Source organism: Peromyscus californicus, unplaced genomic scaffold (assembly GCF_007827085.1).
Source record: "Peromyscus californicus insignis strain IS unplaced genomic scaffold, ASM782708v3 Scaffold_7__1_contigs__length_154581171, whole genome shotgun sequence".
Taxonomy (NCBI): Eukaryota; Metazoa; Chordata; class Mammalia; order Rodentia; family Cricetidae; genus Peromyscus; species Peromyscus californicus.
The window spans coordinates 148030464-148057400 of NW_026294595.1; the positions used below are offsets into that span (position 1 = coordinate 148030464).

General features: G+C 51.8%; 1 protein-coding gene across 1 annotated transcript in view; it reads right to left on the bottom strand.

The window, feature by feature from the left end:
* Positions 1 to 487: 487 nt before the first annotated feature.
* Bmp7 (bone morphogenetic protein 7) overlaps positions 488 to 26937 on the bottom strand; it is a 76067-nt gene continuing 49617 nt past the window's right edge. Inside the window, exons 3-7 of the mRNA XM_052723907.1 lie at positions 24719 to 24867; positions 10718 to 10915; positions 6497 to 6573; positions 4944 to 5054; positions 488 to 2445 (exon numbers count right to left, since the gene is read on the bottom strand). Coding sequence (XP_052579867.1) covers positions 2296 to 2445; positions 4944 to 5054; positions 6497 to 6573; positions 10718 to 10915; positions 24719 to 24867 — 685 coding nt within the window. The 3' untranslated portion in view covers positions 488 to 2295. The remainder of the gene's footprint in view (positions 2446 to 4943; positions 5055 to 6496; positions 6574 to 10717; positions 10916 to 24718; positions 24868 to 26937) is intronic.

The following is a 26937-nucleotide window of genomic DNA, read 5'->3' on the forward strand; positions in this document are numbered from 1 at the left end:
CCACAGCTGGCCTGCAAGGGCAGCCCCCAACTGTCCGGGTGACGGGCACTGAATGACGCCAGCTGTGAGGCCAGTGCTGCTTTCAAGTTTGGGGTATACACCCCCCTTTCCTCTCTTGTGCCTCTATTTTATTGGGATGACTAAATCCTTGACTATGTTAGCAGTAAACACAGCTAATTTACCCCCTACCTCTTTGAAGCAGCTGCTGACAGCTGGGCTGTAATTCAATCAAGGATCCTTGCCATCCAGCCTACCAAACTCGCATTTGTTGTTTGGTTCGGCTCTCCTGCTTGAAGCCCCATGCAGCTGCACCAAATATTGACGAGCACCCACTTCCCCCTGGGCCTGGATGATAAACGCTTCCCCCTGGGCCTGGATGATAAACATTCCATTAATGGTAGAGATCAAGGTCGCAGGTTCTCAGCAAATGAAACTCCAACGTCCAGGAGTCCAGGGGTGAGGGGAAAGACAGAAATACACACATGGGTCTGACAACCAGAACCAAACGTCTCCTTTTATTGCAAAGTCAAACCCCTTTTTACTCTATTTATACAGATTTTCCACTAAGGACCACTTTATTCGACAGCTATGGGTACATCGGTCCGACTGTTAATAAATAGTCTTAAATAAGAAAACAAACAGATTGAAGGAAAGCGACCCCATTGTCCTCCATGAGGAGCCTGAAGAACTTCAGATGGAAATAAATAATTTCTTTGTCTTGTCACAATTATTTACACATTTAAATGTACAAAAGACACTGACTGCGGGCGGACTAGGGCCATGAGTAGTAAAATGTGTACCATGAGGGAGCCACACAAAAAGCCCCAGATCTGCCAACACACAAAACAAATTACAAGAAGAAATGTTCTTCCCTCCATTGACCAGGCAGAGTGGAGGCTGCAGCCCAAGCTACTGAAGAAGAAAAATTTTTAACAATAATAATAATAACAGAAGAGAACCCAGTGTTTCCAGGATCACAGACATAGAGAACTGGATCCCCACGTGACCAGACGCTACAGGGCCATGGGTCCCACCTGGCTAACCCCATTCTTTGTGTGGATGCAGGAAACATTGGCAGACAATCCAGCCCTCATCACAGCCTTGCATTTGAAGCTAGGAGCTGGTGCATGATGGTTAGGGCACCAGAGACCCAGGTAGAGTGGGCTCGCTTGAGCCATGACAGAAATGCCACCTGAGGCAGGAAGCGTGGTTAGAAGGGTGCCTCTAAGTCCTTCTAAGTCCAGTACAACCCTGAACCCAGTCTCCCTCAAAGTGAGGAACCAATTTGTTGCAGGGTCTTCTGATAGGGGTTGAGAATGAGGAACGGCAGCCATATGGTGTGTGGCCAGAGAGGCCTTATTTATAGGACACTGCCCCGAATACCTGCACCCGTGGGCTTTGGGCATCCCGTGCTTCCTCACAAAGGGGTGGAGTGAAAACCCTGTGTCTTTGTTTACTTTGAATTTCCTCATTATTTCCTAGTAGAGGGCAGGAATTGGGGCTGAGGGGCTGGCAGAGCCATTCCAAAGTCTGTGTGTGTTTCACGCGTGCGTGTATGTGCGTGTGTCCCTCCCTCCTTCTCCACCCCAACATACCTCCTTTGAGGCCAGTACTCTCTGGCCTCTTCTAAGCAGACATCCCTCCTTCCCCTCCCTACACGGTGTATTTGGGCAGTTCTGGGTAAACACTGGGCCCTGCAGCCTCAGAAGGAAACCAAATGAAAAGGAGGGGGCCTCCCCAGCCTCCACAGGCCCCAGCTTCTGTTTATGAAGTCAGAATAAACCAAGGAACGGGGATAAATTGTTTAGGAAAATATATCTGTAACATCCTAACCATTTTCATTCATGGGTTTTATTGTGACATGTTGTTACAGGGACTTCTGCCTGGTTTTTCTTCAGCACAGACGTAAGCGCCCACACTGACTGTGCCTTTCCTCCTGCTGCAGCGGATGGCCTGCCTGAAGGACACTCGCAATTAGCCCTCAAGGACTCAGAGCGCCACAGGGACCATGTGGCCAGCAGTCTCATTCTTGGAAGGTATTTTTCCTGCTGGATGTTGCCTGTGGCAGCTTGAAGGATCTTGTCCATAATGTGCCAGAATTAAAGCCTGCTTGCCAGCCACTGGGTGCTCAGGCTTCTCATGCCTTACGTATTTCCAGTTGGGGAGGTGAGGGGAAGGCTCAGGAGAGGTGGCTGATCTGTTCGCTTCTTGCCAAGGTGGGCCGTGAGAGACTAAAGGTGAGACACCACAGATCTGGAACAATGTGGCCCCAAAGGGTCAGGCTCTCAGAAGAGGCTAGTGGCAGCCACAGGCCCGGACCACCATGTTTCTGTACTTCTTCAGGATGACATTGGAGCTGTCGTCAAAGTAGAGGACAGATATAGCGTTGAGCTGGGTGGGTGCACAGCAAGGCTTAGGTACCGTGTCCGGGTTGATGAAGTGAACCTGCAGCCACCAACATAAATCATGGTGAGAGGCGGTGAGGCCTTCTGCGGGCTTCTACAGTTCTCCAAAGAACGTCTACTACCTGGCTAAGATGACCATAAATGACAGGTGAGCATGTCTCATGACCCAGCTCAGCTCAGGACTCGCCTCCACTGTGCACATGAAGGAACCAGGACCCACAGTCCTCCCGCACATATCTAATGCGGGAGAGACAGCTTGGGCTCCAAACTGAAGACCTCCTGACTGCTGCCCATTCAAAAAGCGCTCTGTCTGAAGGGATGGGTTGTAGCTCAGAGGCAGAGTGCTTGCTGAGCACACACAAGGTCCTAGGTTCCATCCCCAGCATCATGACAATGATAGAGAGGGCTGTTTTGCTCACAGTACTCATGCACCACACAGGGGTTCAGACAAGAGAAAACTCAAACGCCGTGCAGTTACCATGTAAGTACCCTTGACAAGCAAAGCCAACCGGGAGTAGGCAGCAGGGATTAGGGAGGAGTGGAGCAAACTGAAGGGAGAGGCCGCTACTCATCCAGGCTGACCCCAGCCCAGCTGACTAATCCATGTCATTAGGTGAACTCGGTGCTTAAGATAGGCCAGAGATTCAGTTCTCATGTGCTATTGGTTTGTTTAAGATAGGGGCTCTTATATCCCAGGGCTGGCCTTGAACTTGCTGTAGAGCCAAAGATGATCCTGAATTTCCTATCATCTAGCTTCCACCTCCTGAGTGCTGGGTTGAAATGATAGACCTAAACCACCACACCCAGTTTATTCAATACTAGCATGCCCCAGAGAAGGATTTACCCCTGGTCCACGTGACCACAGAGGCCTCCTCCCTCCAGCACTTCCATGGTGAAATGCTAAGGGAGGAGGCTGTGCCCCTGCCCCTGGGCCAGGAAGGCAGTGGTGAAGGATGCTGGAGAAGGGCCCTGAAGCCGCAGGACAGGACACAACACCTCCCGGGTTTTCAGAGCAGGTCCGATAAGCCGCACTGGCAGAGCACGAGGTCCAGACAGACCATTCCGTCCCTGGCTGCAGACTCCATCCCAAATGCAGTTTTGGAGTTTATAGTCCACGGGGAGGGGAAATATTGGAAAATCAGTACTTAAAGACATCCCTTGCTAGCTAGTGGTGCATGCCTTTAATCCCAACACTCGGGAGGCAGAGGCAGGCAGAAGTCTGAGTTCCAGGCCAGCCTGGTCTAAGAGTGAGTTCCAGGACAGCCAGGGAAACCCTGTGTCGAAAAAAAAAAAGATATTCCTTGCTGCTGGTCTTGGGGTGCAGGCCTGTAATTCCAGCTACTCCGAGTCTAAGGCAGGAGGACCACAAGGTCACAGTGAGATCAAGACCAGGCCAGAAAGTTTAGTGAAACCTGAGGGCTAGGGGCACCCCTAAGGTAGAGAGTTTGCCGAACATGCCTGAGGCTCTGGGGTCCAGCCTCTTAACCATAAAAACAAGTGCAGGAGAAAAAGAGAGAGGAAGAGAGGGGAGGGAGGGAGGGAGGGAGTGGTGGGGACCCTTCCTCTGCCACAGGGCAAAGCCTGGACTAGATGAAGGGCATGAGTGGGCTTTCTGTTCAGGACTTACAAGTTTGGCATGGGTTAAACATAAATCTGAATAACAAACAGAACTTCGAGGAAGAGGATCATGTGGTGAGCTCGTCGGCACCAGAATTCAAACCAGCATGGATGATTGGTTGTTGAGAGAAGGCCAGACAACATCCACTGCAGAGAGCAAGGCTGCCTTGGGCCTGGATAGAGCAGCATCAACCGGAGGCTTCGTGCACCAGCATGGGCTCAGAGCACCCTCCCATCACTTGGCTCTTCCCAGTGACCCACAGAGGGGTGACCTGAATCAGCAGCTGCCTCCTGCCCTCCTCCCTTTCATCCACTCTCTCCCTCTGAAACTCTCACCTGCTCAGTTGATCATTTCCTCCCCTGGTCAGGAAAGCCCAAGGTCAAGAATACGGAGCTATTCCCTGCCGTGTCCCCAGCCCCTGGCACACAGCAGACAATCAACAGAATAAAGCCTCTCAAATTACTGAAACTTCATGTTCAACTTCAAAGCTGGGAAAGAAAGTCATGAGCTGGGAAAGGGGGCTGTGGTCCTGACAAACTGAAGTCTACCTATTGCAGGAGAGGGCCAGAGGCTGGGGGAGGGCCAGGAACTAAGTCATGTTTTATCATAACACAGTATGGCATGCTGACACTCAAGAGGACGGTTCTCACCAGGAGGGGATCCAGTGTTCAGCGAGGCACAGTGATAGGGTCCAAGATAGACACACACACACACACACACACACACACACACACACACACACACACACACACACTCATCTTTATACCACTATATGACTAAAATATATCTTTTCAGCCTTTTATACAGCAGGTACCCACAAGAGTCATGACACACTTGGACAGACAGCTGCTCAGGCCCTGGATAAAGGCAGAAGGAGCCACTCACACTCCCCATAGGCCACACCCTCAGGAGGCACCCACCAGTGTCTGGACAATGGCGTGGTTGGTGGCATTCATGTAGGAGTTCAGAGGGAAGGCACACTCCCCCTCACAGTAGTAGGCAGCATAGCCTTCAGGTGCGATGATCCAGTCCTGCAAAGAGAGGGGAGTGAGGCCCCGTCTTACCCAGACCCTGCAGAGCCCAGGGCAGGGTCCCACTCCTGTGTGTCCCACCTCTGTGTGTCCCACCCTGTGTGGAGTCCTTCCTCACATTCAGGAGACACAGGCTCAGACTATGTTCTTCTGAGTTGTGGAGTCCCTTCAGGGGCAGAGAAGTGAGCATGGTATTTTGTGAGGCCAGCAGAAGAAAAGAAAAAGAGCTCGAGGCTTAGAGGGGACACCCTTGCGTTGTGTTGCATCTCCTGGACCAGAGGTGCAGTAGCAGCAGGGAGTGAGCCACGGGTCAGAGGCCACACCTAGAACCATCCCTGTCTCTGCTAGGGGCGGCATGCCTCAGCTTGCCCCCAGGTGTGTCTGTCTCACAGCCTAGGCCTTGCACCCACTGGGTAAGGACAGCTACAGATGAAACCCAGCACAGTACGGTAAAGAGGTCAAACATTTGAATTCTGTTTGTTCGTTCATTTGTTTGCACCTTCTTGTATGTATGGGTTCAGAGTGAACATTGTAGATGACAACATTTTGTTCCATTGTCAAAACAGGGCATGCCTGTGGATCTAAAGCAAACCTCCCTGCCCGGTGCACCTTCTTGAGCAAGAGGCTAGTGACCCTCTGTGGCTCGGGTAATCCAGACAGGGTATTCTGGGAGCCCTGGAAATGTTGTCACGCTGCTCCATAATGCCATACGGTCTAGGGATGGCAAGTGGAGAGCTCCCACTGCAGTAGTGTTCGACACAGCATGCTGGAGAAACAGCATGTGCAGAGCCCTCACTTCCAACACAACAGTCTGCTTGGCTCAGAAACAAACACCCGATCTGAGTCACAGAACGAGGTGGAGGGAGCTGGCCCTCCAGGGCTGGCTTCGAACACACGGTCATATGTGGGAGATGAGGGAAAAGCAGCCAGCCAAGGGGTGGGACTAGGGTGTGCATGAAGAAAAAGTTCACACTTCAGAAGGTAGAAGGTGATGTTTCAAGTTCTGGCCCAAGAGTCAACCGCACCTCAGGTGCCATGGGACGTCATGGATGTCTGCAAGCATTCAGTCCAAGGCGTTCTCTCAGGTCAGGGCTCCTGGCATGGGACATCTCACCAGTAAAGACAAGAACTGTGGACTGGCCTGGGACTGAGCTGGTAGAGTGCTCGCCTATCATGCAGGGCATTCTGGGTTCCGTTCCCAGCATGGTACAAACTAGGCATGGTGGCACACTCCTGTGACCCCAGCACTTGAAAGGGGGATGTAGGGGAGTCCAAGGTCATCCTAGGCTACACAGTGAGTGTGACACCAGTCTGGGACATATGGAACCCTGTCCCTGACGGGGAAAAAGACATAAACTGTGACACACTGCACCCATAGAGACAGCCTTGTGGCTGGCAGGGACAGAGAAAGCCCCAGTGTGTGGTAATTCAGCCATGCTTACCTGCCAGCCGAGGTCTCGGAAGCTGACATACAGCTCATGTTTCTTACAGGCTTGCCTCTGGTCACTGCTGCTGTTTTCTGCATGGACAAGGAGAAAAACCCAGGAAGGAGAGAGAAACACACACATGTTCAAGTCTCTCTGGTTCTGCAGTGGGGGAGCTGCCACTGGACTCAGGAGCTGAAGGACAGTGATAGCTCAGAAGCCAGTTTGAGGACCTGCAGCCTTCATGTCACCCTGACCCTTAGTAGAGGCCCCCCAGTTCCGCTCAGACTATCCTGCTTCCAGACCACTCGGCCTGAGGAGGCCCACCGAGTCAGTCCCAAGACGCTCATGCACCTGCAGGTCCAGGAGGTCCAGAACCAAGGATGGGGACACCATCAGGAAGAAACCACGGAAAGCTCATGGCCCCCAACAGCAGCAGCTGAGTTCCCTTAAAGGCCAGGAACAGTGTGCTTGGGTGTTCTAGAAGGATGTAAATTTGTAGCATTTGGTCTGGAGACTGCACTTTGTAAACACTGTGGGAATCTGTCTGTCTTTCGTGCAGAGCTGTGGGATCTTCCTCTACTCTGCAGCTGCAGCTGCATAAATGGTTGGTACTTACTTAATGCCTGTCTCCACCTGACTGTCCTAGGGTTTTCCATCATCTGTCCTTGCACATAAAGCCCGGGCCCCTGGTCTACACCATAGAGCCCTACAGGCCAGGTGCCTGAGCGCTCAGGCGACTCCTCATCCCCACATACCCTACCACCTCCCAAATGTGATGACTGCTCCCTCTGAGCCCACTGACAGGCCACAGGGTGTCTGGTGACAAGTGACACATCCCTCAGAGTCGGCTTCTCTGGATGCATAGGAGTTCCACCTGCACAGCTCTGAGGTCAGGAAGAAATAGCACAGGTCAAGGCTGTCTCAACACAAAGGTCAAGGGCCAGGGCACTATCAGAGCACAGTCCACAGAGTTGGACAACTGGTCTACCTCCTGGAACAGCTACGGAGTGGCTATCTAAGGTGCCATTCACCACTGTGGCAAAGCCGGGGGCTGAAGCTAGCACTATCCACTCCATAAGCCCTATTCCCTTTTCCTGTGGAGAGGCAGGAAGGAAAGAAGGAAGTAGACCACCTCCTCAGCCCAGGGTAAAGCAGTCTGAGCAAGGTAAAGTTCTGAGTAGAATTGCTGGGGCCAGATTGCCCACAGCTCCCAGTCCTGGGTCAGGGTGGATCCTGAAGTGAGATATGAGAAAAAACGCTGTGATAATTATTGATGTCTGTTACATGCTGGAAAGGAGCAGATCCCAGTGAAGATCTTTGGTTTCATGTTGGAAGCTAGCTGTGGGTGTGCTGGGGGGGATGGGCCCTTACTTTTCCTATCTGGGGTTGTGGCTGCCCCAGGAGAAAGTGGTTGGAATTCCCCAGCATTCTCGGGTCCTTCTTAGCAGAAAAGTGAGGGAAAGGAATAAAGGAGACACCTGGTTCCTCTGCCCCCAGTCTGGCTCCACCCACCCCACCCAGCAGAGCAGAGAGCCAGTGAACAGTAGGCAGTGCCAGCCACCAGCCGCTGCACCTCTGAAAGGCCCTGCCCGGGTAGTAGGCAAATTAGGACAGGTGCTCAGACTTGCTTCCACACCCCAGGGTCGGCTGGAGAAGATGGCCAATTAGCAGGGTGTTGGACCGAAGGGGAGAAGGGACCCAGGTTCTCCACCTGCATCTCAATAGCAGTTGGAGCCCTGGGGCCGGGGTGGCCCACAGGAAAGAGACTTCCAGGCAAAGGCATGCTGAGACATGTGTCTCCAGCCGGACACATAAAGGATGATGTGCGTGCAAGAGAGAATTCAACTTGTGTGGCCCATCATGTGAGGTGTGAGCACTTCAAAGGCACTGGGCACACGCCTCCGCACATGCACAGGCTGCCTCCCTAAACCAGGGTGGGGCCCCAGTCCTGGAATTTTTTTTTTTATGTTAAACTTCCAGGCAGGGTTTGGAAGAACTTAAAACGAGAGTAGGGAGTTGAAATCTCTAGGAGTAGGCAGAGTCTGAGCCAGACGGACTAGCTGTCATTCGAGGGAGTGAGGACCCTGTCCTGGGGCTATGAAAGTGGGCGTTCTGTGGGACCCCGTAGGGTGGAGCCCTCCGCATTCCACTTAGTCCAGAGGCAAATACTGTAGATCTACAAGACAAGGTCGCCTTTGCTGGCATGGGACATGCCAGAGCTCTTTGCCAGCTGAGTTTGCAGAGGCTTCTGGGAAGTTTCAGATTCTGGAGCCCTCCTTTACCCTGTGTTATACCCACCCTTCCTAGAGCACCCAGCATGACCTCACACCTATACTGCACACAGCTTGAAACCATAAAACTCCCACTCCTGCTTGGGATGGATTTCAAACTCGAAGATGAGACTCCCAAGAGAATGTTCCACCTACTTGTGGCTCCAGCTGCCTCCTCCACTCCAGCTACCAGTCTCAAAGGTGTCAGAAAAGCTAAACCATGAGGCTTGGTACCCTCAGGGTACACAGGCCTTAGCAATGGCACCAGCCTGGCCTTGCTCACAGGCCTCAGCTCAGTTCCCATGGGAACTCTTTCTGCACCTCCGGAATGAGCTGAGTTACCCAGTCACCATCCCCAATCCTGAGCCTATCCACACACACAGATGAGGGTGACAATCACATCTACCTGCCCCAAATAGTTTCTACATCCAGGTTTCCACTACAGAATTCCAGTCCCAGCATAAACAAGGCCTCCAAATATGAAGGAAACTCAGTTTTTTTTTGTTTTGTTTTGTTTTATTTCGGGACTCACAGACCTCTTTGAGATGCCTATAAAAGGCCCTACCTGGCAGAAGAGAATGCTTATGAGGTCTCTATCCGCACTCGGGCTGCTGACAGAGCAGGCAGGTGACTGCGTCACTGTTCAGAACAGCAGCTTTCAGGCTGTGCCTCACCCACAGGTAACCTGTTTAACAGATCAACTGTGCTACCCTGAGTGGCTCCATGATGAGTCTGAATGCTGAGGCAGACGGACTCTGCATCTTATTTATGTAAGTAAAGCAGCACCATCAGCCACACCAGAGGGGAGACTTCCGGGTAATTTATTTGTGTTCGTAAACAATGCCATCTAAGAATATAGTTTATGTCAGAAACATCAGGCTCACGAGCCATCCATCATACCAGACGGAACTCTCTCACTGGGCTAGGACACGATGGCACAGTGACCCAGGCCCTGGTCACTGGTCATGAACCTTGCCCAGGAAAATTGCCATAGGGAAGGACTCTAGCCCCAGCCCCCGCCTGTCACCCTCAGCCCTCTGCAAATCAACACCAAAACTCACCTAGACCTGCATCATTTGGCAGCTCCGCTCTGAAGAGCCCTGAGCTCGGCCTGAGACTCCTTCATCCCCATAGAGGCTTTCCTCGAGGCCGGGTCGGCTCTGCCCCTCCAGCTTTAGGACAGTCTTCTGAGGAGCGCTGCTTCTTCCTGCACTACTCCTTATCCACTCTGCGATGTGTATGCTAATAAGTCACGTCATGCTACACATGTGCAGTGTGTGCTGTGTCGTTAACTGTTGAGTAGCTAAGCCTGGCTCACTGCTACTTAAGATTGGAATAAGAACCTATGATTGGAAGTGGCCATGTCTACCGAGGGAAAGGGGTATTTGGTGAATTAAAGACAATGAAACTGGCATAGCCTCTGAATTAATGGTAAGTTCTGATGCTGTGAAAAGAGGATTGTGTCCGTCTATACTTTTGACACAACTCTCTCTACCCACCGAAGTCTCCCCAGGGCACTGGGGGACACCCCAGAAACAGTAAGGTCCGACCGCCACAGCAGGTTACCTCCTCCCTTCAGAAATTAAATGACTATCAATTTCAAGACAAGAGAAAGAATCCATGTGCAATGCAAGGTGACCTGAAGTGGAGGGTGGGAGGGTGGGATGGGGGGTTAGGGCAATGGCCTGGTGGCCTCACTCTTTAGTTCTAAACAGCCCAAACTCCCTTGGGCGTTTCCTCAGAATCCCAAGGCCAGGAGCTGGAAGACTGAGTCAGCCTGGAGCCCTCACAAGCAGGCTTGGTTGATTTGTGCCTAGCCCTTGCCTTGCTTCAAGGTCACCAGAATCCCGGAGGAGCTACATGCTGGACAGGCACGTCCCAGCTCACAGGCTGATCTGTTCTGGAGCCATCCACAATGCATTTGCACATATGGTCCCCTCTGGCTGCTCAGACTGCATTGGCCTACCTGCCACACTGGCCATCCTCAGTGCCTCTTGGTTCTTGGGCGTCTTGGAGCGGTTCTGGCTGCGCTGCTTGCCCCCAGTGGACCGGATGCTACGTAGATGGACCTCTGTGGCCTTGAAGAAGGCCACCATGAAGGGTTGCTTGTTCTGGGGTCCATGCCGCCCAATCAGGCCTGCCAACTTGGGGTTGATGCTCTGCCCTGCAGAGGAGGTATTTGTTATAGAGGTGTGCAGGGACAGGGAAGGGGTAGGGGCATGATTCTATCCTCACCTTACAACCCATTCACTGCTACTCATTCATCCGGCAAGGACTATTTGGGCAATTTCAGGAGCTGTTTTAGGGGTGCCCTGTTCTCTGGTGATCCCTGGGAGCATGGAAGGCAGCACACAATCACCCAATGGTGACTCTGACACTAAGAAGCTTGAGGATTCTGGCCAAGACCTGCAGGGGGGTCTCAGGCTAGTGCGGCCGATGTGCAGCTCACACTGCACTGGCCAGAGTGGGCCACTTGGTTGGCCAAGCTTCAAGGGGTAGGGAATACAACTGTTGTGTGTCAAGGAGGTGAGCATGACTGCCAATGCCTGATGGCAATGGAGAGGCCACCAGAGGAGAGACCAGGTGGCAGTGAGGCGTGACCGCTAAGTATGTGGGAAAGAGCACTATGGGAGATGAGCCCTACAGAAGTAAAGGCCTGGAGAGAAAAGCTGGATTCCAGGAGGATGAGAAAGAGAAGCAGGCAGGTAGGGTGACAAGTGACAACAGGCTAGAGGCACAGATCGCCTCCAGGCCTGTGGCAAGCATTCTGCCTGAACAAGGTCTTGGCAGGTGTAAGCCTCTGAGAAACAGCTGGGCCATGCAGGACAGGGCTTCATGCCAGGGGCCAGGGGCTTCGTGAAAAGTAAGAGAGAGGCTACACACCACCACAGATGCCAGGAGCTGCCTGCAGTGGAGGGACTAGGCAGGACCTTCCTGTGCCTAGGGAAGGTCCACAGGCAGTGACCGCCGGGTGCAGGACTTCTGCCTTTACATGGGATGGGTTGAGCCCTGGTACTTGAGAGCCATCAGCTTGTGGGACATAGTCACAGATACCCAAAGTGGGACAGGAGGGGACTACAGAAAGCAGAGCTACTGGGCTGGGGACTTAGAGTGTTCTCTATGATGACCTTGGGCTGGCCCTGAGACCGGACAAGGTGAAAGACAGAAGTCAAAGTCCAGGCCGATACAGTTGACAGACAGAAGGGTTCCAAAGGACCAGCCTGGGGCAGTGGAAGTGAGCACGGTAATAAGTGATTCTTGGACGCCTTCCCCAGACACCCTCCAGCTGCCTACCTACTGCCCGCTTAACCTTTGGAAAGATGTTGATTTCAACTCTCTGTTTGGAAAGAGATTCACATGAAATTGGGGTCGGGGAGCTAACCTTGGTGCTGCACGCCTGTCATCTCTGCTACTCTGGAGGTTGAGGCAGGAGGATAGAAGGTTCAGTTCATGTGGGAGACTGAAAGACTTGCCTCAAAATAAAAATATAAAGAGGACTTGGGATGGGATTTACCTCAGTGTAGAGTGTAACATGTGCAAAACTGTGAGCTCCGCCCTAGCATCACACACAGAGAGAGAGAGAGAGAGAGAGAGAGAGAGAGAGAGAGAGAGAGACAGACAGACAGACAGACAGACAGACAGACAGACAGACAGACAGACAGAAAGACCAACCATGTCCCTAGAGGTCCCATTTACCCATCACTCAGTTTTCTGCCATGGGAATGAGAAAAAAGACAGTTCTGTGAGACCGGCACATCCTTGGCTAAAGCTGTGAAGGCTTTACAAAGACGGGAAACTGAGGCACGGGGCTGGGGAGTGGAACATGGGAGACAAAGTACGGTTTAACTTAACAGCTGCTGTGTGAAATCCCTTCTTGGAACCAAGGGTCAGGGTTGTGGGGGTTGAGTTAGGGTTAAGATTAGCATCGTTTTTGCTACCTGAGGCGCTCCCTCACCAGGCCTGTGGAGTGAGGACGTCCAGACTCAGCCTGGCTTCCTGGGTTACTCTCTCCTCACTTTAAGAGCCCCCTCCTCCCACCATGGTGTTATGCTGAGCTCAGCTCTCTGTATTCGGGAATTTGAATCCAGGAGGCTAGACAAAACATGGCGGTTGACTCCAAGTAACCTCTTTCTTAAAGAGAATCGAGGGCATTCAGCAGAGTTTGCAGGCTCCCCTAATTAGGAAGGATCATGAAAGGCCCGGAGAGGAGAGAAGTGCTCCATGAGAGCCTGGAGACCCAGAAACCAGAGTGAGAAAGTACGATCATGAACATCCAGGGTTTATTGACAAATCTTGACTGTCAGTGGAAACAAAGCTCTGGTTATTTCTACAGGGCCGTTTCTAGACTGGGTTAACTGACCTGGGAGGACCTACCCTCAAGGTGGGCAGTATTATCCCTATCTCCAGGGTGGGCTGGTCCTGGAGTGAGTATAAGAAGAAAGGACACTGAGCATCAGTATTCATTTCTGTCTGCTTCTGGTTGTGGGTACCTGTCACCAGCTGCCTCACACCCCCAAAACTAAGCTTTCCTATGTGGCTTCTGCTGGGCATTTTGTCACATCATTGAGTAAAGTGACTCACATGCAGGTCCTGGGCTGTCCTTCTCCCCATGGACCAACCATGATGAGCTTATAAGAAACAGAATTTAAGGTCACATGTGGTGACAAATACTTCAGAGCTGGGAGACATCAGATGAAGACAGTGGCAGTTGTGCAGAGCAAGACGGGAGAGGCTGTGGGACCTGCCTAAAAGCGCGCAGCTCAGAAGCAACGACCCAGGATCCGACCCAGGATGAGGTGGGGGGGCGCCGCTGCAGGGACGGGACGGGACAACACTTCACCACTGTAGCTACTGCGACCCCAAGTCCAGTGATAGAACCAAGGCCAGCAGAAGGGATGGCTCTGGAAGGCCTTGGCCCCCCGCATTGGGAAGTCACATCAGCTGGTGTCCCCAGGCAGGTCAGACCTGGGGAAGGCCAGCCTTCAGTGCCTCGCTCAGTCCCGGGAGCTAGTGTGGTTTTAAGAGTTCATGTTTAAGAAAACACATTTCCCCAACCCCCACAATACCCCCCCCTTTCATCGTCCAGCTCTCCTGCATTCTTGAACGGGGTCCCCCTTAGTTCATCCATCTATAACACAAGTGAGTCTATAAAAGAAACCATTAAAGCCGGGCCCCGAGGACTTGGGCTTCCCCCCTGGAAGGCTTTTAGGGTGGAATAAAAATGCCTCGCCTGAAACCCTGATGTCTCTCTGGACCCCTTAAACCCAGGTGCCAAGAGTGGTCCCAGTCCTGCGGCCCTTTTGACCTGCTGCCCGGTGTTGGCAGATGTCAGCAAAGCCCCCTCCATTGGTCATAACCTCTGCTAAGCAGGAACCAAGCCCACACCTGCCACCAGATGCCTGCGCAGCCTTGACTTCCTCCTGTGTGAAGTAGGATGAGGCCATTGGTCTCGTGTCCCTGCTTCCCTGGTGGATGGCACACTTTGAACCTAGGCAACTTCGCTCAAGCTGACTGGGCCCTGGCCTCGGGGCTGGGTGGGATGTGGTCTGACAAGAGGCACCCAATCCCACACAATCATTGTCACTGCTCCGGGGTGAGACGTGACCCAGTTCAGCCAGAACACGGAAGAGAGGTGTTCTGGGAATCTCGGGAAAACACGCTTGCTGCTCTAAGGTTCGGGAGAAATGTAACCTCTCAGCAGAGTGCAGGGAGACAGACGGCATTCCAGAAACTGCCTTCATGTACTGAGCCCAGGGAAGCCATATTTTCAAACAAGGGCTACCCGTGGAAGGAACAGCACAGACAGGGTCTCGTGTGACACAGCTGTCACTGGGTCACGTCAGCTCAACCTTCACTCTCACCCCCACCACCACGGTGAACGCCCCACCTCCATGACTAAGTCTAGAGCCTGGAATTCTCTCACCCCCTCCTCAGAGGCTGGCGACAGGCATCATGGGCACAAGCCCTCTTTGGGCCTGGAATGGAGCTGGCCCTCAGGAGCAAGTGCTGATTCTGTCCTCATTACCTAATCTGGGGAAAGATTCGGGTTTTCTGTGTAAAGGCTGGAAGACAACCCCACTGCATTTGTTTACCTTCAACAAAGAGCGGGGTCAGAAAATGGCTGCCAGTCTTTAGAAGGATTTAAACACACCCTGTTTAGTGTGACAGCTCTCCTTCACTGCCATCTTGACATTGTGGCTAAATTTAGAATCAGAGACACACCTCAGGGAGTGTCTGTAAAGAGCTCTCCCAAGAGGTTTCACTGAAGAGGGAAGACCACCACGAATGTGCTGGGCTGGGGTCCCCGGGGGAGAGAGAGAGCTGAGCCCCAGCATTCATCTCTCTCCTTCCCGACTGCTGACGAACTGTGACCAGCACTTTGTCACAGCTAGGCAGCTAACACAGCCCACACCACACTCGGCGCATGAGCGTCCACAGCAGCATTATTCCTGTAGTCCAGAAGCAGAACCCACAGCAATGGCACATGGGAGCAGGATAAGAAGCTGGGGGATGCACCACAGGTGTGCACCCTTGGAGGGTGTTCTATGCACCGGAGAGTGTTCAAGCAGCCTCCACCCCGGACCCCAATGTCACATGACCCCTAAGAAGAAAGGGGTCCTGGATGGAAAGCCATGGCTGGCTGTTACTCTGTCTGCCTTGTCTTAGGTGTTCATATACAAAGTAATCAAAATAAACTAATGAGATGTGGCTCCCAGGTAGAGTGCTTACCCAGCCCGGAGGAGGCCGTGAACTCATCCCCAGTACGGGCAGATGTTCTGTCATGATGCCCTGGCCTGTTATACACAGTGACACAGTGGTGTGCCTATATATATTCATACACACACACACACACACACACACACACACACACACACACACACACACACACACACGTACATATTTGATACAGGGTCTCACTACATAGCCCAGGCTGGTCTTGAACCTACAGCCATCCTCCTGCTTCTCCTGAATGCTGAGATTACAGGCGTAGGCCACCATGCTGTGCCCCTCACTTTGAAACTGAGCAAGGGAGCAGTAAAAAAACGGTGTGTAGACGGACAGTGATGCTGCACATCTTTAGTCCCAGCACTCGGGAGGCAGAGGCAGGTGGATCTCTGTGAGTTCGGAGGTCAGCCTGGTCTACAGAGCGAGATCCAGGACAGCCAGGGCTACACAGAGAAACCCTGTCTCGAAAAACAAAAAAAAAAAAACAAAACAAAACAAGAGGGGTGATGGTAAGAATCCCTTTTCCTTTGAGATGCTTCTGCATGACAGTTTCAATTAGTGCTTGCAATCATTTGTTTTGACTATTTGTGTTTAAACAGCCAGCAAGGCTATGAGTGAGGACGGCAAGGGGTGGAAGTGGATGAATTAATTAATGAAGGCAGAAAGACTTTGAACCACAAAATCTGTGTCTTTGGCAAAATTAGAAACGATTTCTATTTTAGCCGAGGGTTAACCGACTGGTGTTCTTCTCCACCCCAAAGCCCACAGACATGCCTATGAAAAGGCAGGTCTGGGAAGTAAGGAAGCAAGCAGGCTGCCCCATCTGAACTTCCGAAAAGCAAGGACTGTTTGCTGCGTGCAGGACCACACTGAAAGCGTTGCAATTGCTGGTCACTCCAACTCTACTGGCATCTTGTGTCTCCCTAAGGCTGAGACAGGACGTTTTTCTCGCTGTGTGCCGAGAGCCTCCTTTGGGCTACAACAAGCAGGAAGGCGTGGGGCTCCTGCCCACCAACCAGGCAGTAGTGGACGGGGCCAGAGTGGGCTCTTCCTCCCCGGGACATGCTGGCCCCTTTGTGGCTGCTTTCTTGTTTTGTGTCTTGAGACAAGGTCTCCTGTAGCCCAAGCTAGTGTTAAATTCATTATACAGCTGGGGCTGGCCTTGAACTTCCCGTCCTGCCACTCTACCTCCAGAGTGCTGGAATTCCAGGCGTGCACCACACAACCCCTTTATGAGGTGCTAGAGATCAAACCCAGGACTTCAAACAGGGTAGGAAGTCTCAACGAGCCCCAGCTCCAGCCCTGTTTATTTTATTCCTTTTAAAAGTAAGAAATAGTAAAAATGACTTTTTAGGGGGTGGTGTGTGTGTGTGTGTGTGTGTGTGTGTGTGTGTGTGTGTGTGTGTGTTTAGCTGTTTTGTTTGTACATCTGCATGTTGGCATGTAGATTGATGTCAACTGCAACAGTCAGTTGAGTCAGTGCTACCACACACACACACACACACACACACACACACACACACACACACACCACACACCTCACACACACACACACACACACACACCACACACACACACATACCACACATACACACCACACACACACACACTACATACACACACAACACACACGCATACCACATACACTACACACACACACCCTACACACACACAAAGACACACACACCACACACACATACATACCACACATACACACCCCACACTACACACACACACACACCCCACACACATACCACATACACCACACACATCACACACACACACACCACACATATCACACCACACACACACACATACATCACACTACACACATCACACACCACATATAATACACACACACCACACACACATACACACACCACATACACCACACCACACACACCACACACACACACACACACACACACACACACACACACACACACACACACACTCTTCCAGTTCTCAGCAGGGGGCTGCTGCTCTCAGAGGCCCCGAACCATGTCTAGGACATATATGTCAGAGGGAGCCCGAGGCCACTGGCATTGCACAAAAAGTAATCCCTCAGGTAGAGTTATCGCATTGGGTTACTATCCTGATCTACTAAGTGCGATTTGGGGCCTCCCTGGGGCTCTAAATCTTCTTGACCCATCACATGTCCTCTCCCAGTCTTCTGCACTGACTTATTTCAATTTACATGTCTTCCAGATCCTTCCACGAAGCCCCATGTTTCCATTGTTAACCCTTTTCAATGCCGAGTAGTATTTCACAACACACACATCATAGTCCGTTTATCCAATAATCTGGTGAGGTCTTGGGTAGTGTCCAGGGTTGGTGACTGTGGACATAGTGAGAAGCAGCCACACACAGGTTTTCATGGGAACCTGGCTTCTCATTTCCTGCTGTGTAGAAGCCAGATCCTGGTCTTCAGTTCCTCCAGCCCAACTCAACACTCTACCCAGTGGGAGGGCCAGGGGAGCTGCCAGCTAGGCCTGTCCAAAGGGCCCAGGCAGAGTAGCAAAGGTGTGATCAGAGTAGAGTCTAGAGGACAGGGGGAGATGTAGACCTCATGGCCCACCCCTGGTCTCTGGCCCCCTCCTCCCTGGAGGTTGCAGACCATAATTTCTCTTGCCTCACTTGTTCTGGGGCTGGGTGCTGTGGACTTCTTAGATGTGTCTCCATCCCTAACAAGTCTGGCTTGAGAAGTATGAATCACTTATCCTATCCACAGAGTCCCTTCTCCCTCCACGCTGGACCTGAGCTGGAGGCAGCCATCTTGCCAAATGTGCCTTGTTAGGGCCCAGGACAAAATGCCAGTGTGCTCAGGTGATGCACAAGGTGAAAGTCTTAATACTACAGATACTCTAGCTCAGGAATCAGCAAATTGCATCCTGCAATTGACCGACTGCCTGCTTTAGCAAATAAAGTTTTATTAGAACATAGCCAGTGTACAGTTGCAAATACAGCCTTTGGCTACCCTCATGCTAACGAGCACTGGTGAGGGCAAACAATCCCCCCCTTCACACTTTAAACACCCAGCCTCTGGAAGGCTCTAGAAGGCATTTGCTGATATCTACTCTCACCTACACTGACTCTGGACCTGTTTATTTCCAGACCATAAGGGAAAACTGTGGTGGAAGTTGGGGAGCACTCGGTTGGTGGAGCGCTTGTCTAGCACGCACAGAGCCCTAGGTTTGATCACTGCTATTCATAAAACCAGGCCTGGAGGTCCGTGCCTATAATTCCAGCACCTGGGAGATGGAGGAAGTAGGATCGGAAGTTCAAGGTCACCCTTGACTACATAACAAGTTTGAGACCAGTCTGAGATACACAAGGTCCTAACTTTAAGAAGAAAAAAAAAAGCTATAAAAAGAAAACCATTGGTACACCCCAAAGATAAGACGCCACTGTGTTTCTGCTAAGTGCCAGTGCGATGACCACCTTTCTACATACAGACGTGAGTCCCTGCAGCAGATGGCTGAGACAGAATCCATACCTGGCTAGCTGACTCTGGATGGCCTAGTTCACTTTGCACCATTCACTAAAGAGTAGGCAGATGCCAGGAGAAAGACCAAGTCCAGAAATGACCAGATATAAAGGAGGTAATGTTAGCATGTCCATGGAGACCATGAAGGAATGGAGATTCTAAGAGGCTGGATTGGCTGCAGAAACCACCCAACAGCGACCTAAGGAGCAGCAATGGTACCCCAGGGACCACTGGACTGCCCTTCCAGTAGCTACAGGAGAACCAGAGCCTGGAATGCCACCAACTCAATCAAAGCCACAGGAGCCTGCTTGGGTAGCCCTCCTCTCCTTCCTCCTATTCCACCCCACCTCCCATCCCCACGCCCAGGACCAGCCTAGTGGCTGGCCCAGGGATGGGGAAAGTAGGCCATGGGGGTTGGACAGGGGGACCCAACACCTCTCCTGTGGTCTCTTCTGTATGAAAAGCAGAGTCACCAGCCTTCACCCCCACAGCATCCCTCCCCAGTGCTGTCTGCCTGTCTTCTGGGAGCCTAGGTATCCAGAGGGTGTTGACTTCCATCCCACACCGCACACTCGCCCCCAGAATCCAGCTGTGCTGCTTTGGTGACTAGCAGGGGCCTGCAGCTGGAAGACCGAGGGACAGAGGCAGACTTTGAACACTGCCTGGGTGGTCTGGGAAGGGCACCTCTGACCTGGGACCTCCCTCAGGGCCAGATGGAGGAAGTGCGCAGTGAGCATGCCTGAGGACTCTGCAATTTGCCATCCTGCAGGATCTGACGTCAGGAGAAACAACATCAGGCTTCCAGAAAGAACACCACTTTAGGATGGAAGCAGATGTCCCTGAGCTGGGAAACTGAGGCCTGACAGGCAACCAGCTCCAAATTCTGGCCGCCACCAGGCACGTCTCCTCCAGCCAGGTGGCGTGGCCTTGAGGCTTGGTGGTCTTGATGAACTGTTGAGAGTCAGGGTGAGGATTGCTACCCTGCCTCCTTCTGCCCTGGTGCTGCCCTGAGCCTGGCCTCAGCAGGAACTGTCCAAAACATCGAGGTAACCTGAATTAGTTCAGGTCCCCAGGGTGGGCATGGGGGACTCTGCTGCCAGTTAAAGGCCCAGCACACAGTAGTTGCTAGTTACACTGACTCCCCAGTGGGCCCCATGAGCCTTTCACCCACGTGGTAGCAAGAGTGGAGTCTGTCCGTTATCCAGCTCTCTAAATAAGCAGAGTGTCCCCAACATGGGGTGTGAGAGGCTCATAGGGCTGCTGTTACCTACCCAGGTGCCAAGATGCCCAAGAACACAGCTATGAGACACCCTCAGGGACTTGCCATGGGTGAGTATGGATGGGGCCTCTGTGCTCAGGTGACTCTAAAGGACCTCTCTCACTGTAGACCACCAGATGGGGAAGACTTAGCCTCGGGCTAAGAAGTGCCCATCACCCTGCCCTGTAGCACATCCTTGGAGGTCCTCACCCACACAGCCAGTGGCCTCATGCATATCTGTCCGGATGGTCTGTGAGCAGTCCTTCCTGCCCAGGGGACCAATGAAAGGCCTTCCCGGACAGTGGGCAGCACGCCTTCCCTTCTGTGCCTTACCCAGGAGGCAGGTCCAGCCTGAGCCAAGAGACCCTCCTGCCTGGCCGCCGCCACTTCACGCACTGTGTAAGCACACTGAGCTACTACAGATGCCCTGGGAGCAAGAACTGCTATTGGCCATCTTCCAGAAGACGGTTGTTCTTTGATAACTTGCCCTAGTCACCAAACTAGGGAACAGCAGGGCTGGCATTCCAGCCGGGGCCACCTGGCTCTTGAGACCGAGTTCTATGCACCAGACTGCCCTACCTCAAAGCCTGCTGAGACCTGTCACGGTTCTGGGAAAGGAGCGGAGAGAGGAGGCCTGGCTGATGAGCACAAGCCACCTAAGGGGAAAATCAAACTTCAGCCACATGAGTCAGTAGGACTGTCAGGACACAGACACTCAGGACCCACTGAATCAAGCTGGAAGTCCCAACAGGTGTCCCCCAAATCCAAAGAAACAGCCATTCTGAAGAGGGAAATCAAGTTCGTCTTGACCTCTATACTTCATTTTTCTCTTGTCTTCCATATCTCCTACCAGGCCTTTTAAGAGCGGAATTATTCTGTTGCAAAAGAAACACTCTGGATTCTTCTGTGCGAAACCCTCACCCTGAGATTAACCAGGGACACTTGGCAAAATTGTCTCCGGTAAGTCCTCAAGAGAAGCCTGCTCGGTTTATTCAGCTGGCATTCCTCATACTTAACAGACCGTGAACCCTTCCCTTTGAGGGGCACCTGTGGCTCTTCAGGGAGCACGGGCTGAGAAAAGCTGGTGCAGGGCCAATGCCATAAACTTCCCCAGAAGTGATTGTCCTCAAAAGAGCCAACACACCCAGCTCGGCAGGTTATCAGGTGTCTGCCACAGTTATTCAACTCTGTGACTGAAACTCAAAAGCTGCTGTGGACCACAGGAACAGATGGGCGTGACTGGTGCCACCAGACACACTTGTGGACAATGAAGTGACTACCATAGCATTTCTTGTGCCAACCAGAGGTTTCTTCTGGTTTGCTGGAAGCTACTTAAAAATGTGAAAATTCAGGCTGGGAAGATGGCTCCATGGGTAAAGTGCTCACCAGGCAACCACAGGATGTGACTGGATCCCCAGGATCCATGTAAAAAGACTAGCATGGCTGCATGCATGGGTAATCTCAGCACTGGGGCTCGGGAGAACGGAGACAGGTGGACCCCTAGAGTTCACTGGGCAGCCTGTCTAGCCAATCAGTGGAGAGTGATAGAGGAAGAGAGCTGATCTAGACCTCTGACCTCCACACACACACATGTGCATATGTATCCATGCACACCCACCCGTGCATACCCACACCTATGCACATATACACATTCACATACACAGAAGAAGAAAAAAAAAGCTCAAAAGTGACAAAAACAAGCTTCAAGCTGGAAGTGGTCAGCAGGGTGTCATTTACCAGCCCCTGATATAGAAGGTGAGACTCCAGAACTTTCTAGAGGCCCTTGTAAGTCTCGGGGGCAGGGAAAGCTGATAGAGAGTGGAAGAGAGGGGATCAGGGAACAGTCCAGAAAGCAGAGAGTGCCCCCCAACACTGTGGTCTCCTCACAGCCTTGAACTTAGGCAAGCTTTCTGAATCTCAGACGAAAGAATGTTCTAGAAGGTGTGGGAAGATCAGGATTGTCCCAGTTCTCTGCATCAGTCTGCAGAAAAAGAAAAGGAATGCCTAAGCCAGACTGTCCTTCAGTCATGCTCAAGATTCTAGCGAGGGCCTCCAATCCCAGACTAAAGCCATGGCCTCTGACGAGAGGGGAAGAGGCAAAGCCCAGAACCACACAGGAGAAAGTGATCATGTCCACTCCTGTCTGGGACCACAAGGGCAAAGAAAACCAAACTAAGCTGCAAAGAGTCAGAACCAAACAGAACACGGTCATCAGAGCCACAGGCAGGGGGTGAGAGGAGGCAGCAGCAGGCCCGGGGAGGTGGCTCGTCAGGGAAGGGCTTGCCTCGAAAGCATGAGGACCTGACTTTGATCTCCCTGAACCCGCATAAAGAAAAAGCCAGAGGGTGGGTAGGCAAGAGGGCCCAGTGGGTAAGGGGCTTGCCACCAAGCCTGGCCCCCTGGGTTTGACCCCTGTAACCCACACGTCAAGAGAGGACTGACTTCTTCCAGTTGTCCCTGACCTCACACACACACACACACACACACACACACACACACACACACACACACACTCGAGAACACACCATACACACAACACAAAGGAGAAAGCAAAGACTGCAGACAGCACCTGAGGGAAACGCCGCGTCTCCCTCCGGAGAAGAGAAGCTTCACTAAACACGAGGCGCCGCTGTCCTGCGGGTCATTAGTAAGGAAGGGCAGGAGTGAGAGCCGAACTGTTGAGGGAGGGATATTGAGAGCAAATACCCCTCCCACTTCCGGCTTGCTGCTTTGTGTTTTCTGTTTGAAGATGTGCGCTCTCTGCTTCTGTTCCCGTCACCGTGTCTACTACCGGCCATCATGCCGTCCTCACCATCATGGACTCTAACCCTCAGGAATTCTAAGCCAAAAAACCCTTTTGTCTACAAGTCACCTTGGTCATGGTGTTTCATCACAGGAACAGGAACGTAACTAAGGCACACACCTTCATGTTGTGGGGTAATCTTTTTGTACACTGTGAAGATGTGTCTTGGCTAAGGTGCCTTCTGATTGGTTTAATAAAAAGCTGAACAGCCAATAGCTAGGCAGAAAAGAGGTTAGGCGGGACTTTTGGGAGAGAGAGAAACTCAGGGGTGGGAATCTAGGCATGAGCGAGATGCCAAGGAGACAAGGAAGGAGTCGGACATACAGAATGGAAGGTAAAAAAGTCACGTGGAAGAACATAGGTTGATAAAAACAGGTTAATTTAAATTATAAGAGCCTAGTTGGGAACAAGCCTAAGCTAAAGGCCAAGCTTTCATAATTAATAAATAATTCTCCATGTCATTATTGGGAGCTGGCGGTCCCAAAGAAAATCAGAAAAGAAAGTCTGGCTAAACCATCATTTGTATAAGAAGCAAAACAGAAATCAGAATCTATACTTAAGCTCTTAAGCACCCAGACATCATCCCTGTAAAGGTACCCATGAGTGCTAAGCAGGAGTTATCTCTGGAAAGTGGAACTCAGAATCTGGGAGAAGGAAATTGGGGGGAAACTATTTACTGTGACACATTTCCATCATGCTGACTATGGAGGAATGATAACTTCCTATTCCAAAATGAATGAAAAACAATGTGTTTTCCTTTCTCCCTTAAAATTGGGAAAAAGGTGTCAGGGCAGTGGTGGTGCATGCTTTTAATCCAGGACAGCCAAGGCTACACAAAGAAACCCTGTCTCAAAAAACAAACAAATAAACAAAAACAATAATACAAATAAGAACTGGTGGAAAGGGAGCTGGAAAGATGGCTCATGATTAAGAGCACTTCTGCTCTTGCAGAAGACCCAAGTTCAGTTCTCAGCACCCATATCATTCACCTCTAAACCACCTGTAACTCCAATCCCAGGGGATCTGATGCCCTCTTCTGGTCTCTGAGGTCACCTTCACGCATGTGCTCATCCCCACACACAGACACACACATGACAGGGAGTGAGACATGCCAGGAAGGACCAGCTAGCAATGGCTTCTCCAGGAACTTGCAACTCAGACCACCAATGTGACTTCAGTGCTTCAATATCATCCCACAGAGAACATCTGGCAATGTTTGAAGACATCTGGGGATGGTACTACCAGAACCCAATGCTTAGAAGATCAGGGATGCCAGCAACCATGCTCCACTGCCCAGGGTGCCAGGAGTGCCAAGGGCTTGTAACAAGCTGAAAAACCTGTCTGGTGTGCTCTGCTGCGCTGCGTGTGTTATGACAGCTCAGGGCCCTAGCCTTGTGCAGTTCTCACGCAGCAGTCTGTGTTGACCCGAGAGTCTACATGTGTAACATGACTGCAAACCCAGCTGAGGCAGGACAGCTGTGAGCAGTGAGGCCATCTCTGGCCCAGCTCGCCCATCCCCCGATCTTCTCGTGTGATACGAGAAGATACGCTGGGTTCGGAAAAGAAGCTAGTCTTGAAAGCCTGGTTGAGATGGGGGTGGAGCATCAGAGGACATTGAAAACAAGCTTGTGGGCTGCTGCTGAGCCTCCGTGAGGTTCCCCTGGGACTAGAGGTGTTGGTGTCTGGGGCTCACCATCCAAGGTCTCCACGGAGAGCTGCAGGCCCAGGTTGTGCCGTGGGTTGACCACCCAGTGGTTGCTGGTGGCTGTGATGTCAAACACCAGCCAGCCCTCCTCAGAAGCCCAGAGGGTACGGCTATCCAGCAAGAAGAGGTCCGACTCCCTGGAAAGAGGAGAGAGACACAGCTTGAGGTTAGGCAGGTCACAGTTCAGCCACCCTGACAGCCAGCAGCTTAGCAGCTAGGGGAAGCCCTGTGTAACAGGGCAAGCGGGGCAAGGCCCCAGTCCCCTACACATAGCCTTGTCAGCAAAGGAGCACCTGGGCACAACGGCCACTTAGCAGCTCTGATGGGGAAAGAAGGTATAGAAGAAACACAGAAATAGGGAGCTGGCACAGGCCATCTCACTCTACCAGATGTCAGGGGACCCTAGCAAGACACAGGAGAGGCAGGCACTACACAGCCTGCAAGTTGCTGGGGCAGAGGGCGATGCCAAGGAGGTCATTCACCATGTGTCTGGCACCACACCAAGAGCTCCATGCAGGGTAACGCCATAATTCACCCTATGAGAGGTGGAAGATGGCTGGCTAGCTGGCTGAGAGTTGGAGCAGTGGATGGATTTATGGATAGAAGATGGACGGGTAGATACATAGATGGATAGGCTAACTGAGTAGGTTAATAGATAGAGGAAAGATGGGTGGGTTGGGAGGTAGGTAGGTAAGTAGGTGGATAGATGAGAGATGGATAGGGTGATAGATAGATGATGGGTGACTGGGTGACTGGGTGAGCAGATGGGTGGGTGAGTGGGTGGATAGATGAATGCATGCATAGGTAAGTGGATGTGTAGATGAACAGTTTGATAGATGGATGAATGGATGATAGACGAATTGATAGAGATAGATGACGGATAGATAACATATGGATGGGTGGGTGACAGATGGATGAAGGAGAGAGGTAGATGGAAGGATGGGTGAACAGAGAGAGGATGGATGAGATCAACGGGTGGATTGATGGATAGGGGTGGATGGATGTGTAGGTATGTGGAGGATGATGGGTGGGTAGATGAATACCATCCCACCCTTTCATTCATAACAACTCTTGTGGATTTTGTGAACAGATCTTGTGAAACTGAGCTATCAAGACTCAGTTTCAACATTCTGAGCCCTTCAGTGGTCAACTAAAATACTAGAGCTCCTATGCTCTGCTGGGCACTGGGGGTACAGTAGTACTCCTCTCCGACCTGGACCCTTCCCCGGGTCCCTAACAGCTGCCACCAGCCCTGGAGTTACTGTCTTTCCTGGGAACAAGGTATGTTTTTGTGGCTCACACAGACATCAGTATGGCAACTGTTGGTTGAGCACAAATCGCTCCCCAGGCTCTGGGGTAGAAAGCTCAACCAGTATTGTCACTAGGTCCTCGAAACAACCGTGCGAATTGGAGAATCCTGCCCACACTGCTGGGCAGATATTACGATGCAGAAGGCAGGTCTGGATGTGTTTTACTTAACTCTCCAAGTCTTTGACAAATCAGACCTGTTGCTGTATGTTTCACTAAGCCAGCAGCCAGAGCCAACACCAAACACCAGTCTAGAGTCTCCAGTTGGTCCCAGACCCCTCCTCCTACTAAACTACTGCTGGCCACCCACAGTCATCAGTCCAGTATATCTCAGAGGTCTCCAAGTTTTCTCTCCCTGCTGAGAGCCATAATGCATTATACACACCAGGCCCATCAACACACAAGAGTCAGGGAGCAAAGCTGTAAACAGACCTTAGCACCTAGATCCGTAGCCAGGGTTTTCAATGTCTCTTCCCTCAGAACCCATTAGCATTTCTCTGGGAGTTCAACAGTCACCCAGAGACCAAACATGGACTCAAACAGACTCAGAGAGCTACTTGCCAGGGCAAGTATGAGGGGACCAGTAGTCGCAAGGATCCAAGTCACGAAAGGAATGCTCTGAGCCATTTCTCCCTCTTCTCAACCCTCCAGCCAAAAGTCTAGGCACAGAGAACCTAGGCGGCTTAGGCAAGTCACATGCACAGGCTTGGGAATGGTGGTCACTCCAGACATGGACAACATCACGGGGACCATAGGTGCGTGTGGAGGTGGGGGTGGTTTCCCTACACCTGATTTAGAAAACGTTGAATTACATCATTACTTCAGCCAGGACACCACGCCCCTTCCCAAGCTAATCCACAGTCTGACAACATTAAGAGGTGGGAGCTTTCTGAGGCGGC